Source organism: Tinamus guttatus, unplaced genomic scaffold (assembly GCF_059628265.1).
Source record: "Tinamus guttatus ecotype Peru unplaced genomic scaffold, ASM5962826v1 Tinamus_guttatus_pri_ptg000134l, whole genome shotgun sequence".
NCBI classification, from domain to species: domain Eukaryota; kingdom Metazoa; phylum Chordata; class Aves; order Tinamiformes; family Tinamidae; genus Tinamus; species Tinamus guttatus.
The window spans coordinates 2,177,655-2,197,311 of NW_028288668.1; the positions used below are offsets into that span (position 1 = coordinate 2,177,655).

General features: G+C 40.6%; 1 protein-coding gene across 1 annotated transcript in view; it reads right to left on the reverse strand.

Annotated features, from left to right (window-relative positions):
- Positions 1–19,657, reverse strand: part of DHRSX (dehydrogenase/reductase X-linked) — a 167,361-nt gene that overhangs the window by 44,523 nt on the left and 103,181 nt on the right. Inside the window, exons 4-5 of the mRNA XM_088521845.1 lie at positions 18,678–18,779; positions 3,275–3,482 (exon numbers count right to left, since the gene is read on the reverse strand). Coding sequence (XP_088377971.1) covers positions 3,275–3,482; positions 18,678–18,779 — 310 coding nt within the window. The remainder of the gene's footprint in view (positions 1–3,274; positions 3,483–18,677; positions 18,780–19,657) is intronic.

Sequence of the window (19,657 nt, forward strand, 5' to 3'; positions counted from 1 at the left end):
AGCAAGATGAGAAGGGAAGAGAAAAGGAAGAAATGAACTGGTGAATGGAAATAAGAAAAATGAGGGGAAAAAAAAAAGAATACGATAGGGAGGGAAAGAAAGCACTGAAAAGACACAGGTGAAGATCAAGTAAGTAAACATGAACAACATGAACAGAGAGATAACCAAGGAAGAAAAATAATTTAACAGCCAAGGCAAATCAAGAAAGATAAAAATTCAGGCACCCATGAAAAAAAGTTGAAAGGAGAAATATGGGATAAATTAGAAAGTGGGAGAGTATAAAATAAATGAAAAAGGAAACATGGAAGACAGTAGTACAAGCTATATTTAATACTGTTCCGACACCTGTACTGGCACAGAGCTTTCCACCACTGTGTCTTATCCCACTGCCCTGTAGCCACTGTGATATGGATGACTTCTGAGCAACGAGAACAAGCAAAATAAGTTCAGGAGCTGTGGCTGTAACTGGGATCAGAAACCCAAAGTCTCCTGAGTGGGAGAATGATTCCAACAAAAACCTGTGGTAGAGAACTGAACCTCAGTTTTCTTTCTCCTCTATGACAAGACAGTCTTCTGCCTTTCCTTCTTTGACGTATTTGATAGGCGAAGTGCCCCCTTTGCTGCCATTACACACCTCCAGTTTGCACACTAGCCCAACCAAAATCTACGAACAATGAGACAAGGATATGACAAACTTGATTTTTCAAGCACTGAGTATACAGCTCCCTTTCTCCACTATGAGTAGACTCCATATTGTTATTGTTTTGCTGCCTTGCTATGACCAACCAACCCAGGAGCACAGACCCAAGTCACAAAGAAAATTATGGCCAGCTACTGCAACTCAAAATAAGGAGAAAGCCAGTACAACGTATTTTAAAATATTTCACAAGAGCTGCAAAAAATGAGGGAAGTCATCACTGGAAAAACTCATGGAGCACTGTTGTACCATAGCACTTACCATGAGTGTCTCTACCACATCCACAAAAGATCTTCAAAAGCATCTCCAGGGTGTCATGATGTAGACAGTGTCTATGTATGATAATTTGCAACAGTCCTCTAGCACTGACAAACCATTCTCTCATGCTGCTAGCATATATTCAACCATGCAAGTAATCTCATTCTTCTTAGAAGCACCATTTACTGGTGCTAACCCTTAAAATAACATTTTTCCCATATTGGAGCCTATCAGGAGTTGGGCTTAGAAAAAAATTTTAGCTGAACCTAGAAATGGCTTGGAGTTCAAATCACTGGTGCTCTTGAAGCTATTGGCATGTTACACATATACATATGTGCTTGTATATGTGTATGGCAGCACTAGCAGCTCCTGGCTATTCCAAATACCTCATGGAGAAGAGTGTACAAAATCTACACAATCAGTCACATTCTTTCCTCTGTATCTCTCTTATATCAATAAAGTAGAAATGTGAAAGGGCTGGATTTGGCACAAAAGTCGTAGGTAAATCTCACCTTTTTTTTTTTTTCCTTTTGGGAGATGATCGGAGTAGTCATGTTCACAGTCAACAACAACTTCACTAATGGAAACATATCCAGCTTACTTAAAATACGAGTTAATAATGAAGCATAGATAAGGACGAACTTAAGCTAAAGAGGCACAGTACAAGGTTAATCAGGGAAACTACTGTCATCTAGAGACACAGAACAGCCACGTTTAATTTTGCATTCAGCACTTTACCCCAAAGAAACACTAATTACACTCCCCTTAGTCCCCTTACATGGTGTCATCCAGCACAGGCACATCAGAAATGATGAATATATACATCAAGTGAAGAGTAAGGGTAATTTCCTGTGGTTGTTTTACAAGCAAGAGATTAAACTGCTGCTACCCTGCAGAGTTTAAACAATGTGCTTGTAATAATACTGATGCCATAATATGTAATCAGAAGTCAAACAGAAAGTTTGACATGCTTAATGCAGCATTCATATGTAAAACGTGTGCACTGGAAACAGCTTAGCCCTCTAATCTTAGTCTTTGTTCCAAAATGAAACCTCAGGCCAGCTGCCTTTAAATATTTGCGCAAGTCCTTGATAAAAGTTGAGGTTCAAAACGAAATTTCTACACAGAAATGGTTAAAAACTCAGAGTCCCCTGATAAAAGCATAAATTCTTTGAAGCTGACCAGAAGAAAAGGTTCTAATTGAGCTTGCTAGTAAGTAAGTAATTTCCACAAGTAACTGCATGCGGAAAATTTTTAATTCATCTCAGTTATCCTGCTTATTCCTCAATTAACTCAACTGTGCTGCACAGTTCCTATGTGTGACACCAGAGATATTTCACTGCATCATTTGGCATCCTCCTAATTAAAAAAAAATCTGTAAACATTCAGTTATGTTTTTTTCCTAATGAAAGTGCTTGGGGAGAACATGGCCACACAGGCGCACAAATCTAGAATAAGGAGAGCAGGTTTGTTTGGCTCCTTATAACCTCCGGGTGGTCCCTCGTTACCTGAGGAAGACTGGTAGGGTGACACAGATGAGAGGGGAGGCTCACGCGCTCGCAGGGACTCCGAGAGCTGATTGTGTGGCAGGGATGCGAGGCACAACCTGGGCACAGGGAAGGCGCCGGGCAGCTGGAAGCAGCTGCCAGGGAGGTGGGGGACGGGGAAACACGGGTGGTGAGCGGAGCCGGGGCTGGATGTGGTGGCTGGAAGCAGCTGCCAGGGATGTGGGGGACAGGGAAACACGGGTGCCGAGAGGAGCAGGGCTGGATGTGGCGGCGGGAGGGCTGCCAGCTGGCAGGGCCGGGGCTGGCGGAGCGGGGACGGGTGCCAGCGGCAGCGCTGCCAGGGCGCGAGGAGCGGCCTACGCGCAGGGCTGGCGCGGCAGCTGAGAGGCCGGCAGGCGCGGGCAGCCGCCTCCGCCGGCGCAGCGGCCTCAGGAGCCGGCGGCCACAGTCACGACAGATCCTCGGAGGATGGAGCCCGCGCCCGAGCCGTACCGCAGCACCCCGGCCAGGCAGGCGCCTGACGAGGCGTCTCTGCGGCCAGCCTCTGCAACCATCACCGCAGCCAAAACACCACAACGCAAGCAAGGCTTTCGAGGCTCTTAATAAAAGACTCGGTTTACCAGGTTATCAATTATCTGTATTCCTGACCCCAGGCAGGAAGCTTTGTTCAAGCCTGAAGGATATCAGCAACTGCTAGAAAAGCATTGCTATCTTTTTTTTAAAAAAGCCACCCTGCCACACACAGTCCGCTTTCAGCAGCAATTTTGGTTGAGTTTAATAAGAGCAGTCCATACTAAAAATGGATGGATACCTGCTTTGTAAGTCATCCAGGTGCAATTTGCCTACGTAATGGGTGGCGGATGAGACAGTGATGATCCTAGCGTTGTGGCTGTGCGTTCCTGATTGCTTCAGCGTATCCAAGAGGAGGTTAGTCAGCAGGAAGTGTCCCAAGTAGTTCAAGCCAAAGTGCTCCTCAAAGCCATCCTCTGTCTTCCTTTCAGGGACCAGCATCACCCCAGCTGCAGGAGAAAACAGAAGGAAAACCTAGGGATTTATTTCAGAGCACAATAAAAGCAACATAGGTCTCCTGCTGCACAGTGTAAACACAGTATTTAGGCTGATGAGTGACTGGCGACAACATGTGAAGTCTAAAGCGGAAACTAATTGATTTCTGCTGAGAAAATCCAATTCAGTTCCTTTATCCAAAAAACAGGTAGACTGACCCCCTCCATCCCTGTACCACTGTGAGGATAAATTAGTTCATTTGTGAAAAGTATTTTGAAGACATTAAAAGTTGATTTAACCCACTGCTGGCTTGTCAGAACCCAACACTGCAGATCCATGGTGAAAATAAACCCATCTAGGATATGTGGGAGCTAGGGGAACCTAACAGCATTCCCCATATCAAAGAGCTCTCAGCAGGGGAGGCAAGACCAGGCTAATTCATAGATTTGCTCTCCCAGGCAGCTTTCTACTGAGTCCTGGCTGCAGTTTAAAGACCTGTTCTGTGTCTGGTTAAAATCTGCAACTCCTTTCTCACTGGTGTGGGTAAGAAAAGATGTAATAAATTTACCTGGTATTTGTTAATAACTAGGTTTACAGCTGCATACTGAAACAACTTTATGAACACTTATTTTGGCAATATTTTTGCATATATTTCTACAAACCACAATTTTCAAACTCATAAGTATCCAAATCCCTAACATTCAATGTTGATTTCAGCATTTTGCAGAGAACACTGAGCTAATGTATAAACTATACTGTGTACTAGAGCTTAGCACGGGATGGTTTCCCATTCAACTATAACATAGACTCAAATTTTGTAATTTATGCTTATTTAATTAATATTTAATTATCACACAGGTGGACCTGACCTTTGCAATTTAAATGCAGATATATGTGGTTCATGGAGAATAATGTTGCAAGCCATTTGTAATCTCTCCAAAACACAAGACAATGTGGCAGAAAGGCCACTTCTGCTCATCAGTCCAAAAGAACCTCACCCTGGAACAACTTCACATGTCCTTTAGAAACCCTCTACCATTACAATTCTTGACTTCAGACTAGTGATGGCATATAAAATTACTTTTCTAAATTAGATGTTGTGCAGCTGTGTTACTACTCTGCGGTGGAAGGAGCAACTATCAAACACTTCTGTTTTGTTACTGGTGGCTCAAATTAAAGAGAATATGTTTTAAGTATATTTTTAGCCTGGTGAGCATCCACAGAAATTCTGCCTTATGCCTATGGGCTGGCTTGATGCTCAATGGGCCCACATGGGAAAAATCTCTTCTTAGTGATGGACAGTGGCAAAACAAGGGGTAATGGGAATAAATTAAAACCTAGAAAATTTAATCTCCATATAAGGAAGAACTTCTTTACTGTGAGGGTGACAGAGCCCTGGAAAAGGCTGCCCAGAGAGGTTGTGACATCTTCTTTTCTGGAGATCTTTGGAACCCGCCTGGATGCCACCCTGTGCCATGTGCTCTGGGTGTCCCTGCTGGAGCAGGGGGGTTGGACTAGATGATCTCTAGAGGTCCCTTCCGGCCTCAACCATTCTGTGATTCTGTGATTCCGTGAAATAGTAGGCTCCATGTGAAAGCACAGTCTGGAGGGAAGTATGGCATTTTGCAGGAGTGGAGTTTACCATTTTTCCTATTTGTATAGATTGCTGGTTTGTGCAGTCAGGAGAGAGGACACAAGAGGGAGGTGGGATAAGAGCAATGATGAAAGGAAGTAAACAAAAAATGTAAGATACAATAGATTGATGAGAAAACAAAGGTGGGGAGTGTAAGAGACTGTTTTGGATTATGTTTGTCTCGACATTGTTGCCGCACCATTACAACTTCCTGACCTTGGTGTCCTATTGTAAGAGACGGTTTTGAACTGTGTTTGTCTCGACACTGATGCCGCACCATTGCGACTACCTGACCTCGGCATCCTGTCCCCAAGAAGACTGCCATATCCGCTCGAGAACCGAACAGTGACATTCTCGGCACTGCCTACCAAGCCGCGCTTGCACGCAAGTCGGCTGAAGAGGAAACCACCACGAGCACCAGAGCACACGGCACGAACAACACGTACCAAAACTTCAAGGAAGTGGGCAGACTCTTGGAGAACGGGGCCAGTAAAAGGAGTGCTTGTTCTTCCCTTTGGAAGTGTGCTTTTTTTTCCTGAACTGTTCTTCAAGAGCCGATGAATAGCACCGAGGAGGAGTCAACGAAACATAGCTGGACTGGTGGTGGTGGTCACTAACCTTGGTGGTGGTGGTCACTAACCTTGCTGCATGTCTCCTGCTTGCTTATTTTTTTTCTTCTTCCTCTCTCTGTCCTATTGTGATTACTCCTCATTATGAGAATAGAGCTTACAAGACTGTATCGCATTTGACCCTGTTTGTGTCTTAATCTTGCTCTTGGGATCGTATTGAAGCCTCCTCCGACAGTGGATCGGGACAGGAATTGAGAGAAGCAGCACGGATAAAGGGAAGGAGCAAGCGAAGAAGATTGAAGGCCAGAGTGGTAATAGAGCAAATAAAGGTTCACATGTGACCCAATGCACTCTCTTACAGAGAACTTAAGCCTGGACATTAGCAAACCTCTTGCTCCACTCTGCCGGCTGATGGTATAATGGAAAAAATGCAATAGAAATTACATGGTTGGTCTCTGCAATATCTCTGTCATTACAGTCACTTTCCTAGATGCCTGAGAACGACAGGAAAAATTGGTTGCTCTGCATGTCAAATCTCATCTTCATTAATGGAAAGGCACAAATTGGAAAGCATCTGTTTGGATGCACTGTTGTATCCTTCTTCCCCCTCGATGGCACGTATTCTAATGAATGTTGCAACTGCTCACAGCTGAAAAAAAAATAACATTCCTCTGGGCTTTTACATACACAGCACATAACTACATTAAGAACAGAAGTCTGGACCAAACACTAGTATGAAGGTTACAGTGAGACATAAACGTGAGATAGCTGAGTATTTCTGCTTTTTTTCTAGGGCACGTGGAAGAAAGAAAAGGCGGGAAGGGCAATAAACCCTGAGTTCCCAGAAGTCTCAGTCAACTGCAGTGGGAGTTTAGCAAAGACAAGGCTTGGCATGAGCTGTTGGAGGGCAGATGGGAACAACACTGCCTTTTTGAGCACTGAGGTTGGTACAAGCAAACAATTTGCATCTCTCTGAAGCCCATCTTGCCTGCCCTTAGAGGCTCTGAGGCTTGCAAGAAAGGGAAGAAAGCCGCAATGCCAGCTCTCAAGAGGTTTATTTGCAGCAACGATGATAAAATCTAAGTCCAAGAAAGGGAGGTGAACATGAAACAGCACTTGCAGAGCAGAACCCCCATGGCTGCTCCCACGTCTGCCCAAGTTGCTGCAAGGCTCTGTATAGTCATTCCCCTGAACCTCTGCAGTCTGAGTCGGAAGGAAGGAGAGAGAAAATTGTCAGGAGGGACCAGACATGTGACAGACTCATCTGCTACAGCTGCTCTGCTTTGCATCATAACCAGCAGGCAAACCCAGGGAGACTGACACCGCTCAGATCAGCCCTGGGGCTACCTGTCCACCACCTGCCCCCTCGACCTTCAGAGAGGCACAGCGTTTTGGGAGAGCACAGAGAAGCTCTGCCCTCCATCTCAATTAGTACCCACCATCTGCACTGTGCATTCTGAAAGCTGCAGAGAGATCCAAGCTCTGCTTGAGAAATGGGAGGAAATTTGCACTCATGAAACACACAACTGATAAGATACACATTTCCCCAAATTATTTTAGTCATTCTGCAAAAGTTTCCTCTGAGCTGTGGTCAAGTCCCTGGGCGAGCGCACTCACCCATTCTTGGATTTGTTCTATTTGTTCTACAATTCCCTTTTAGTCTACAAGAGCTACTGAAGTAATATTAATCCAATAACATATTTGAAAGAGTAAGGATTTTTTTTTAAGGCTCTTATCTTTGAGGTGGTTCATATCAAAGATATCAATTTTTTTTTGCCCTGCAATTTGAGGGCACTTTCTCTTTGGCGAGGAGGAGTCATTTTAATTCACTGAGGGAGAGCAAGCACACATAGGTATACCCAGCAGGCAACTGAACCTGACAAAACAGTCAGAAGAAACGTCCTAAGTGCAGCAACAAGCTCCCTTTTTTTAAATTTTTAACTACCGAACATTCTGGAGATACTAAAAGTGGCATGCTATTGATTTTCTTTTGTCCAGAAATGTCATCAGCTTTACTCAAGGGCCTGAAGGGTGGACTCAAGGAATGACAGCTGTTTCTATTTTTTTCTTGTTCCAATTAAGGCAATACTGATGAAAAAAAAAAAAAAAAAGATTTTTTTTCATCTCATTCCTCCTTTGTAACTAAGAATGGTTTGGCTTAACCTTCCACTATGCAATCCATACAAAAAGTGTCTGTCTGACTTTTATTATGATTAGTCGGTCTCTTTAGAGTTTTTGGAGTGGATATGAAATTTGAAATGGCAGTATAGAGACCATTAATACCTTGGTTCTGATGCAACTCTCTTGTAAGTTCTCCTCTCCGATTTAGTTGGAGTATCTCCAGAGGCTTTATTTAAAAAGTCATCATTGATATGAACATGGCACTAGAAAATTAATTAATAAGTAAGCTGATAATGAACTTTTGCTTTGCAATTGATTAGGTGTTACTATTGAAATATTCAGCAAAGAACTGACAGCATGCATGCAAAAACTGCCTAGATGCCACACAGATGTCTGATCATGCAAGATTAGAAATAAATTAGAATAAATAAAATATCTTGCGGCATAACTATTCTGGAAGACTGTTCTTATTGTACATATAGTACTACATTCTGATGTGCTGCAGTTATGCACATATTATATGCTTAAGTTGCACACATTTCATTAGGCATGTCTAATAAGAATTTTTTTTTCTTTTTTTATTATGATGCCTACTCAGTAGAGAATATTGAGGCTAATTTTCTCTCAGCAAATGAATGCACCTCAAGAGAATTGTCCTTGTAATCAGTCATTTATCATGATTTTCTATGAAAGTTTCTAATGAAACTTTTTGATTAGGATCCATCCATGAATTAGTTGTATTGAATTAGCATTTCAAGAGCATAATAAATCTGATGTTGTATACAGCATAACTAAAACGTTTACGACAGGCTTAAATCTTATATGCACACATAATGTATTTTTACAGGATTGTATAGGAAAATTTGTATCAAGCCTGTCTCTACTGCTCAGGATAGTAAACACTGCTATAATTCCCGTTCCTCCCTCTGTGCAAAACATCAGTCAGCTCTATTATAAAAATTGTTTTAAGAGCTTTAAAAATAAAAGCATTTCATTCATTTAGAATTTTTTCAGAGTGAGCTACTAGAGGCTTTTAAAAGCATTTCTCTCAAACTCATTTTAAATACATCAAATACAACCCAAGAAAAATTTTAAATCTCTCTTGTAGATGTATATAAAAATATCTTCCTTCCCAGCAGGCTCCTGGAGCAGGGTTCAGAGACAAATCTGTTCACTCCTGGCAAGCCAAATGCTGGACAGTCAATGCAAGAGGTCAGTTGCATACGTTTACCTGTAATGCCTTCAGTGCAGGAGATGAACCTGTGTAAGCACATTCACCTAATGCTTTTAGGTGAAGAGCTATTGCACCAAAAAAGTTCCTTAAAGGGTAAAGAATATAGAAAGGGTTATTCTAACGAAAGTCCAAAGTATTTCCAGAGGTAAGCTTTGTATTGGTGTAGCCAATTTACTTAGTAGTGCGTTTCTTATTCCTCCAGAATGCCGGCATACAGGGCGAAATAGAGTTCCAAAATAGCTGTACTCTGCACACACATATGCCAACAAAAAACTCTAGCAATGGATTTATGTAGCTGTATAATAGCATAAATCCATTACTCTTCTAAATAAGGACAGCTATAGAGGTGAATATCTCTGCACTTGTATCTTGCTTGGGCTGTAGAGGGATGAATTTACTGTTGTAAAGTCACTATGAAGCATATACGCTTGCATAGCTATGGTCAGAGAACTGTGCTGCTTCTGTACCTCTGCTTGTATCCGAGAAAACCAATGTAAGCAGAGACACAAACACACACAGAAACTTGATTAGTAATACCCAAAAGCTAAAAAGACAAGCAATCAAACGGTTAAAAAACTGATTAAGTTTGTTATAGATCTCTAATGATACAGCCCTATCTCCCCAGAGGGACTTGTGTAGGTAGCTCTAATTCTTGTACTTCTTAATTTCTTACAAGGCTCTGAATATATGCATATGCAGTTTCTTAAAACAGTGTTGGGAGGAGGAAGCAAAAAAGCAAGGAACTTTGTCATGTGGCATAGTGACAGCACCTAAAATCCACATCATTTGTCGGGACCCCTCAAAGAGAGAGCCAGGACATCCCTATCAGTCTGGCTGGCTCAGGAGAGGCAGGACGTTCTCCACTGTGTGGATCTTCACTGAGGGGGACCGGACACCACAAAACCAGGTTTCATGACCTCTTGTCGAAAGCAGGGAAATGCTGGCATCCAAAATGGGATTCTCCTGCCTCTTCCCAGAAGAAGCTTCTTCCATGTGCATCTGCCCAGATCTCCCTTCCAGGGCTGAGCAAGTTGCCCCTAGCTCGTGCCACGGGGGCCGTGCCCTGCACGCTCCCGTTTCAGCGCTGGCTCCCTGACAGCCGCACAGGCCGGTGTGAGGCCCGGCCCTGCCGAGGCCGAGGACGGCGGTGCCTCTTCCCAGCCCGCCTCACCTCGGAGCCACGCTGCTCTCCCGCCCCTGCCGCCCGGAGCAGGAGACCCAGCGCCGATCTTATCTTATGAGCAACGCCCATGAGGGAAGGAGGGGAGACGTTCGGCCCCAGACACGCATGTCGGTTACGTCTGTCTCCGTGCTGCCATACGAACAGCAAGCGCCTTGTCCCTCGCTTTCTTGCCCAGCCATCCTAACTCCTCCGTGCCCGTATCTCGTGAGATCTCTCGCTGTATCCTGTAGGGATCTGCCAGTCACATGCCTGTCTCGCCCTGCCCTTGTTTTTCAGACGCCGTTTCTCAGCGCTGTGATCTGTGGCCCTGGGACCACCAGCAACAGCGTATGGCCTCCCTGCTCAGTTTCAAATATTTAATTTCTGTGAGTTCTGTCAAAATTGGTCGCTATGCAAAAGAGAGAGATTCCCATTACATGCCCTCTGAAGGGAACAATTTCTCTCAGCAAACCCACACACAGTTTTACTGTGCCAAGAATTCCCTAGCTGCAAGAAACGGTTGGTTCAGGTTGTGCACAGTGGAGAATCCACTCCTCAAGATGATTCACATTCTTTGGTGTCTAATGTTTTACAAACTTGTACAGGGACCGTGCCTACGGTTCAAACATGTATAAGGCCACCCTTCATTCCCACTACCCGCCTCAGCTCCCTCCCCTCGTACTTGCTCTATCGTAAGAATTTCTTGATATTGAGTAAGAATTTATCCTGCATTTCCAGCATAATCAATCTTCTGTTGTCTCCCTTGTGACCCCCAGTCTGAAAGGTCTAAACCCTTAAATCCTCAGTTGCTTGTTTTCTGTTTCAGTTCTGCCCACACAAACTCCTTGTACAAATCTACCTCTCTTGGAAGCTTTGCAATCAGAGCAGGCTTCTTCATCCTACACACTACAGGTTTTGCCCTTATGCCTAAAAATGCAAGAGCCAGCACATTCAGTGAGACATGGTCACCAGCCACAGGAAGTGGTCCTGGGAGTGCTGAAATGACGCCACAGCTCCACAGTGAAATGCAAGCTCTATACTGAGATGAAACTCAGATGCAGATCACCTCCCATCCACCTCTCCCTACACAGTAGTCTGTTTTGCACGGGACAGAAACCAGACACAGAGGTGGGAGAGAAGCCAAGCCCCCTGACTGCTTGGAGAGACCTTAGGCAAGCCATGGTGCTCACCTCCACCACAACTCAGAGGTAGTCAATGGGAGCACAAGAGAATGGCCACAGTGCCAGGACCACTGCCTTTCCCTGCACACACTATTCCCCGCAGCTGAGGGTTGGGATTCCAGGGGAAAAATTTGCACAGTCCCAAATTAGAATGTGACAGGCAAAGTCCTTTAGTTATTAAAGATTATTTGCAAATGCAATGCTTCAGACTTGACTCAGAATGGGAAGATTCTACAAGTGGCAAATGTTCGTCCACTTCTGACATGAATCCATTTGCTAACATTTAAGTGCATTCCAAAATATGATAACACTAGAGTTTTTTTTAAAAAAAATCAGCATCTTCTTTGATATCCTAATAAATAATAAAGAAATAAAGAAATGTTTTTCTTATCATTCTTGGAAACTCTTTACTCTTTTAGCTGGCATTACTGGCATTACAAAAAATAAATAGCAATAAATTGGTCTGGGGCAGATACTCGATATGAACATTTTTACCCCAAACATTAAAAATTTGGCTAACTAGCAAAGAACTGAAAATTGAATAGTATCTATTGCTAATTGTCCCAGAGAAGGCTATAATGCCTACAAAGGAGAAGTGGATAACAGAGATAAAGTAATGCACCTTTCCAGCAAAGACAAGTTCTAAGTTTATCAGCTGTTTAAAAGAATAGAAAAAAAATGCAGACAATCTACATTCAAGGGCCATTAAAGCAGCAAACCACCAAATCTTGGTAGGTTCAGCACAAATTTGAAAAGGCTGCAAATACTTCCTTGAAAAGTAATCCTCATTTTCTGATTCAGTCTCATACTGCTACACAGTGAGTACATAAAGCACTAGCTAGTTTATTGGAAAATATCCTAATTAAAAGAATAAAATATCCGTAACTGAGGTTTTATTCTTACACCATAATAAGTCAGAATTCATAACGGAGTCTAGTTGGCAAAAAAAAAAACTTTCCTAAAATTATTGTCTGCCATTGTTTTGTTGTTTGAATTAGGCATAGCCATGAGTTACCACACTTGCAAGCAGATAATAGGAAAGTCAATCTTGGCTTTTTCATTCAATGGGAAGTTCTGTTAGAAACAAAATAGCTTGTTTTCCAATGTGTATTAAGAAAAAAAAAAAAAAAAAAAAAAAGACCTATGAGAGGATTAGGTAAGAATAAACCATGGCTCATTCCTGCCTCTGGGAAAAGCCAGTGGCAAAACGTCCTACACTTCAGTAGAACAGGTTGGTTTTTCTAATCCATCAATAGCTGGATTTTGTATCTGTCTTCCACTGATAAAAAATTCACATTCAGGACATAAAAGCAAGTGGGTCAAAAACTTGAAGCATGTGGAGCCTGAGACATCTCCTGTTTCACAAAATATTTGATAACATAAGCAGAGAAAAAGCTTTGAAAATAATTAGAAAGACAAAGATAGTATCAAAAAGAAGTCAGGATTTTTATGAACGAAATCCTTGCAATTTGACAGTCCAAACTAGCCTAAAGTTGCTCTTCTAACATTTATTATTTTATAAAAAAATCTGATTTCTTTAGATAGGATATAGATAACATGCTGGCAGACAATAATGTTATTCAATTATAATAAAAGCTCTGGATGGTGACTGCTGCTAAAAATTTGGGCACTAAGGAAGTACTGGGCTTGCCCTGTACTCAATGGCTCTGAATAAACTGGGTTATATATCTAAGCAATTCACTGTGCTGCTATGTCTGACAAACGCACTCAGATTGGCCGCTTCCTGTACTGAAGGTATCTAACCCTTATAACTTGTTGTAGTGAACAAATCTTCCCATAATTTACAGTCACTTAGAAAGATAACATCTGAAACATTTGGCTAAATGACATGTGTCACATACCAGGCTTCTGCAAAAACAATCTGACCTTGAGAGCATCTCTTAATTCTTGAATACATGAATATTACATGCAAGTGCCCTTTTGCCCATTGTTCATGGAATATCCATTTTAAAGCCCCTGCAAACTGCCTTTTCCAACTCTGCGAGGCTCAGACTTCCCATGGTGTCTATTATCTATCCATTTACACACAAGTTAAGGACTCTCTGCCCTTCTATATGTCCCCTTTTCTCTTTCTCCCTCTCCATCTAGACCTGTTCCACTTCAGCTTTGCCTACAAATTGCTCTAATTTGTCTTCAAGAAAGTATAAAGATGGAAGATGATGAGGTAATCAATTCATGACATATCAGTTGCTGAGTTTACCATAGTTTTCCTGTATAACTGGAGAAAAAAGCATTTATGATGAAACTCCAGTTCCCAGGGGGCAACTGCAAACCTCCTCACTAGCATTCTCCAATGAATTTTCACTTTTCTGTAGTTTGCCAGTTTAATTATATAGTCTGTCAAGATGTAGCTGTTATAGAGGAGGGTATTGGCTCGAGCCTTAAACAATGGGATGGGATCTTTTCTGGATCCCACTACTATAACATAAGCTGCAGTTAACCTAACTAATCAGTGATAGCTGTGAATGGGTACATAGGTACAAAGCTGCTTGTATTTGATACATCCACTTATTCCCATCCATTATATCTCATATTTCTTCAGGAGAAAAACACAAAAAAGAATTTAACATGTGATCAACTGTGACGGCATCCAAGGGACTGCTTAAATGGGTTGCGCAAAGGACTATGCCTGGACTGCTCATGGCTGAATTGTGTATAGGTACACAAAGGAATATATAGATTTCACAAGTTTAACTACTGATATAGCTTTTATTGTGCCATAGGAAAGCTTTTAAAAATCATTCACTCTGTCAAGAGACTGAGATTTCTCAGATGATCTACAAAACAAGGAATATGAACCTCTGAATCAGGCAGCAATTTCAAATTATTGATTTGTAAATGGTTTATATAGGATTGAGTATGAAATATATTAACTGAAATCCACCTACAATGGACTAATAAAATACTAAAATCTCTTAAACTCTTTTTCATGTGTGTGCAAACATGCCAAGGAGTATTCCAAATGTCTTTGCCTCCTTTCCTAAGCTGTAGCCAAAAGAACAAATGATTCTATGAACTGCAACAGAGTAGTTGGTATTTCGTTGTTAATGAATTAGAGGAGGCACATTTGGTATTTGTAGATACTCTGTTATCCCTAGGGGTGCTGTGATTTTGGTGCTAGTTCTGCTGGGTTGAAGATCATTAAGTATTGCAAAAATGTGTAAGCAGAAATATATATAAAATATACTTTGAACTGTTTCTAGCATGCAAAAGAAAATGACCGACTTCAGGTGGGAAAAATCTCTCCAACATGAAACAGTAATTACAGCTAATGGGCCCTCTGTCCCCTCGGCAGCCTCAGGAAGATAGTAGACTTAGGATACATGTTAACATCAATACTATCCTTATGAATTTGTTAATTACACTATTGTAGATGCTGTAATACACTAAATACTTTCCAAATCTATAAAGATACTGTACTTTTCAAAAGTAAAATTAAATTTTAAAATGATACTGAATACCTAATTATTAGCTTAAAGACACATTTTTTCTGACCTTTCATCAACTTAAATATTCTAAACTGCTTGTGGTGCAATCACCTTTCCTTTTTTCTTTTCCAGAGAAATTCATTAATTTTGTATGTCATAAGCTTTTTATCCCACTCTTCTGTACTACTCACACATTATATTTTTCGAAATGTTTATGCAGTACTCTATTTGCACCTTTAATATGTTTTGTTCATTTTAAAAATCAAAAACTGAGCATGTACATTACAGATGCATACAGAAAGCATAGTAATGGAACAACAGGCCTACATTTGTCAGTTGTAATCATATGTGCATTCAACCAAATTTTTCCTTTCAAATTAGAAATTATCAAGTAAAAATAAATGCTAAAATCCACTATAACAAAAAGAGAGGAGGTGGCCACAGGCAGGCCACTTGCCTGCAGTTTGGAGGCCCTAAATGTTCACATAAGATTTCTCAAAGTGCACAAAATAGATATCTAAAGCTTACTGAATTTCCTGAGAATCTGTGTGTCTAGCTTCAGAAGAATATATTGAAACTAACGGGCTTGCTATTAAATTAATTTCTACCTAGATCCCCGAAACAGGCAAGATATGGGCAACAAAAACAATTTTTTTTTTATTTTAATAATCGGTGACCTGTGACATTGATGAATTTGTAATGATCTTGGATAAGATATAGAGCTTTGATTATTTACCTACCATGGCAACTCACACCAAATCTACAGTCCTTATAATATTGCAATGCTAACTTCACGGTTTGTATCCCTGCATTATGCAAAAACTTTCCATGGTTGTTTGGAAATGATGGGCTGGTTATTAGGCTCACACAAGTCACATCACATCCCTGACCTTCACATACATTCAGTACACATATTCATAGAGATACGTTATAGGTAGATCATTATGTATAAATGTGATTTTATTAATCAGTGTAAAATATTTTAATATTTTTATTTAATATTTAATATATCTGAAGCAATTAATGTTAATATCTTGTAAAAAGAAATGAAATGCAATGGTTCTTGGCACAAAATTGTTACATCAAATATAGGAAGAGGGTAAGGTCCTTGATAATAAAGTATCTGATTCTATGAAGATGGCCAGGAAAATTCTTATTAGATTCCTAATGTTCTGATTCAGAAGTCATGGGACCCACACAAAGCCCTATTTCCAAAACCTAATGGAGACTTTCTGTTAGCCTCATCAGACTTTGTGTCAGACTCTCAAAAGCATATGAGGCCCTACAAATGCATTTTGCAGATGTCTGACCAGCAGGCTCTTCTCCATTTTTCCACAAAGCAAAACATAAGCCCTATCCATACCAAGAACTCTAGAGTTTCAAGACTTGTAAGAAATAATAAAGTACTAGGTGATATTAAGAAACTACTTATTCTGGCTATCTATGTTGAGACATAAGAAAAGGAGCTGTATGATTATAAGAAATAACCCTCCAAGCCATCTAACAAAATGCTTCCCTATTGACAATAAGGTTTTCTGACAGCATATACACTGACTGACAACATGCTCAACAACTCATCCCCATGAAACATTTAATACTGCAAGCACTGTCATCTCCTTGGGACCTGCTCCAGTATGTGGGGAGCAGGTCGTGGGGGCAGCAGAGCTGGTAACTGACAGAAGGCTTTTAGGTGAGTAGTCCCTACAGCCTTGCAGTCCTCACTCAAATTTGATCTCTTTCCTAAATGCATCATTTAAAAAAAAAAAGAAAAAGAAAAAAGAGGGAAAAGGAAAAGCCCATCAGTGAGCCCAAACATCAGCATTTACCTTTACCTTGTTTGCACTCAATACTGATGTAAGGCTGGTAGAAGCAGTTCAAAGGTTTTTGGATCAGGCCATTACTCCTTCATCAAATAAGTTTATTTTCTTTTCCTGTACCAAGAAAGCACTTGGGCTTTTACTAAAGAACTATCAACAAAAATGATACTACAGATTATTTATAAAAGAGAAAAAAAAAGAACAAAGGAAAAAGCAAAAGAAAAATTTAGATGTGGAGCTTGGTTGCTTGTCAGGTAAAGGTCAGGGACTGACCTAACTACAAGGAAGTCTTTACAGTAGCTTTGAGTATGATTACCTCTGTGGTTCTCTTACAACTTCAATAAAAGCAGAGTTGAATATTCATTACATCATTGTCATTTCTGAAAGGATTTTTTTAAAACAACTGATTTATCTTGCCAATTGTCAGTATTTGGTAATGCAGCGTGAAGTTGAATGCCTTTCGTGTGGGTCATAAAAATATAGACTCATACAGGCAAATATTAGATTCAAACTTCTCTCCCAAATGAGGCTATGGTCTTATATCATATCAAGCATGTAATAGACTTTTTCCCATGTAACTTTATTTCCTGATTAAGATGTACTTGGTTGTAGTAAGCATATCTCTGCTTCCCACATGCAACCAATCAGAAAATAAATAACAGCTTTAAAAACCTGCTCCCTGCTATCCATTTCCTAAAGTAACACTTTGGGCTGGGTCTGTAATGAGTGCTGTGCTTCTTCCTTTAATGAGGAAAAAGAAATGAAGATGCCAAGCCAAGCAAAGCTATGTGTGAACACCCTTCCCACAAGAACATGTTGATGCTACACTTTGTATCTTTAAAAGCAGACGTGTGAAACTAGAAGGATTTTTTTCAACCAGGATTAAATATCCAATATCTTTAATGACTGCACAATTAAAATATTAAGGGTGGGTTACTTTGACTAACCAAATAAAAATGAACATTTAATTGAACATTTCATGAATGTTTCACATCAATCAGGATATAAAACACTCTTGAATTTTTATTGCCATATTTGCTTAGGTTACTAAGAGCTCTTCAAGGGATCAACAAATGTAGAAATATTATTTATTTGCAGCACATTTGCTGTTGCTGGGAGAGAAGGTGCATAGGGAAAGAGAAAGGGTTATTTGGGATGCCCTAGTAAAAATACATGCAAATAATTGGGAAAATGAGAACATCAACATATAACAGCCGAAAGCTTCAAAAAGAAGCCTAAATTGTTGCCAGCAGGCTTTTCCTCTAGTTAAATATACAAGTGAAAATTCCCCTTTAGGAACGTGCACACAGAACATGAGGGGCTTTTTGGAGGAAAATTACGATATAAGCCTTTTTCCAAAAATATCAGGGCTATAAAACATAATTAGATGGCAAGTATGTGAATAATAAAAGTTTAAACCCCTAAGAATAACATGCTTCATTTGACAAGTGTATGAATACAAGAGAAATGTTGTCTTTTTAATTTGTTCTCCAACCACTGAGGGAGCAGCTCTATGGGCAATTTTCTGTGACGCCGTGGTCTAAACCGTCACTGCCTTGGGCCCGCTGGGGAATTTGCTAGATTACATTCCACTTGGATTAAATCCCCCCAGTCCGACATACAGCCATGCTATGGTAAACATCTGTGTTTGTGCAGGGGGAATATAAGGAGAGAGAAGGTAGCGGGAGGTGAAGGAGCAGGTTTTTCTAAAACAATGATCCATGATTTGTTTTTTTTTTTAAAGAGATGCTCCCATTCTTGTTTATCGTGTGATTTTTAGTGTTGAAGAGCTAAAATAAAACCACTGCAAATGAAAGAGACTTTCGGTAACAACACAAAAAGGGGGTAGCACTGAAGGGACCAGTCCACTCAGCTGACAGTCATTCATGAAATTTAACTCTTAAATGACCTCTGTTAATTCTGATATTGCATTCTGTGGGATGGCTCAGATAATTTCCCTGAAATGGAAAGCAATAGGCAAGAGCTCAGTTTTCCAACATCTTCCCCTACAGGGGTACGAAGAAAAAACAAAGCAGAACTCACCATTATTCACCAGGACATGGAGTGGACAATTCTTTGCTCTAAACTGCTGCACAAATTGCCGTATGGACTTCATGGAAGCCAAATCACAGTATAAAAACTCCACTGTGAAAGAAGACACGAACAAATAGAAAATAGAGTTATATAATTTACAATGATACAAAAACACACTTATATAGTCCAATAAAAACTCCTGTGATAGTGTCACCGGGAAAATAAAGATTGTAAATATATACAGTGCTTTTGAAAACTATGGCTGAGGCCAGTGTCACAAGATTCTTTCTTTTCTTCCTTTTTTTCTTTTTATCTTCAAGCTACTCATTTTTCACATCAAGAATGTGCTACTGACAGAGCATAAAAATCTTCAAAACCCGCTTGGACGCAGTCCTGTGCCACATGCTCTAGGTGACCCTGCGTGTGCAGGGGGGTTGGACTAGATGATCTCTAGAGGTCCCTTCCAACCTTGAGCATTCTATGATTCTGCGATTCTATGAAAAAGGAGTATCAAAGGGGGCAAATATCAAAAAATCAATGGGGAGAAGGGAAAGCATATTTGGCACAGAAATGTTTGTCTGGCTCTGATGCCAAATATATCTGCCTATGTGTTTTTAAGTTTATCTTCTGTGTGTTTCAAAGTATATTTAACGCCGGTGTGTTTTTCCTAAGAAAGTGGATCTCCGGTAAAAACACCTGTCATCCAAAGCATTAGTTAGTCACAGACCCTTACTAGAAACCTAAAAATAAAATAAAATAACAATTTATTTAAGCAAATAAAAATTACCTATATCCCTCAAGAATTTTAAACTCATCAGATTTGAAAATTCTGCTCTTGTCTCTGTTGTTCAGTTTCACTCCCTGTTTCGCACCGTGTGGCCTGGTGAAAGCATTAGACAGAGTAAACAGGCTGCAGTTAAGAGACCTTTTCTGTTACTGCTTTGCCCTCTCCATCAGCATGTCCACCAACCTATTTTACCTCATCACAA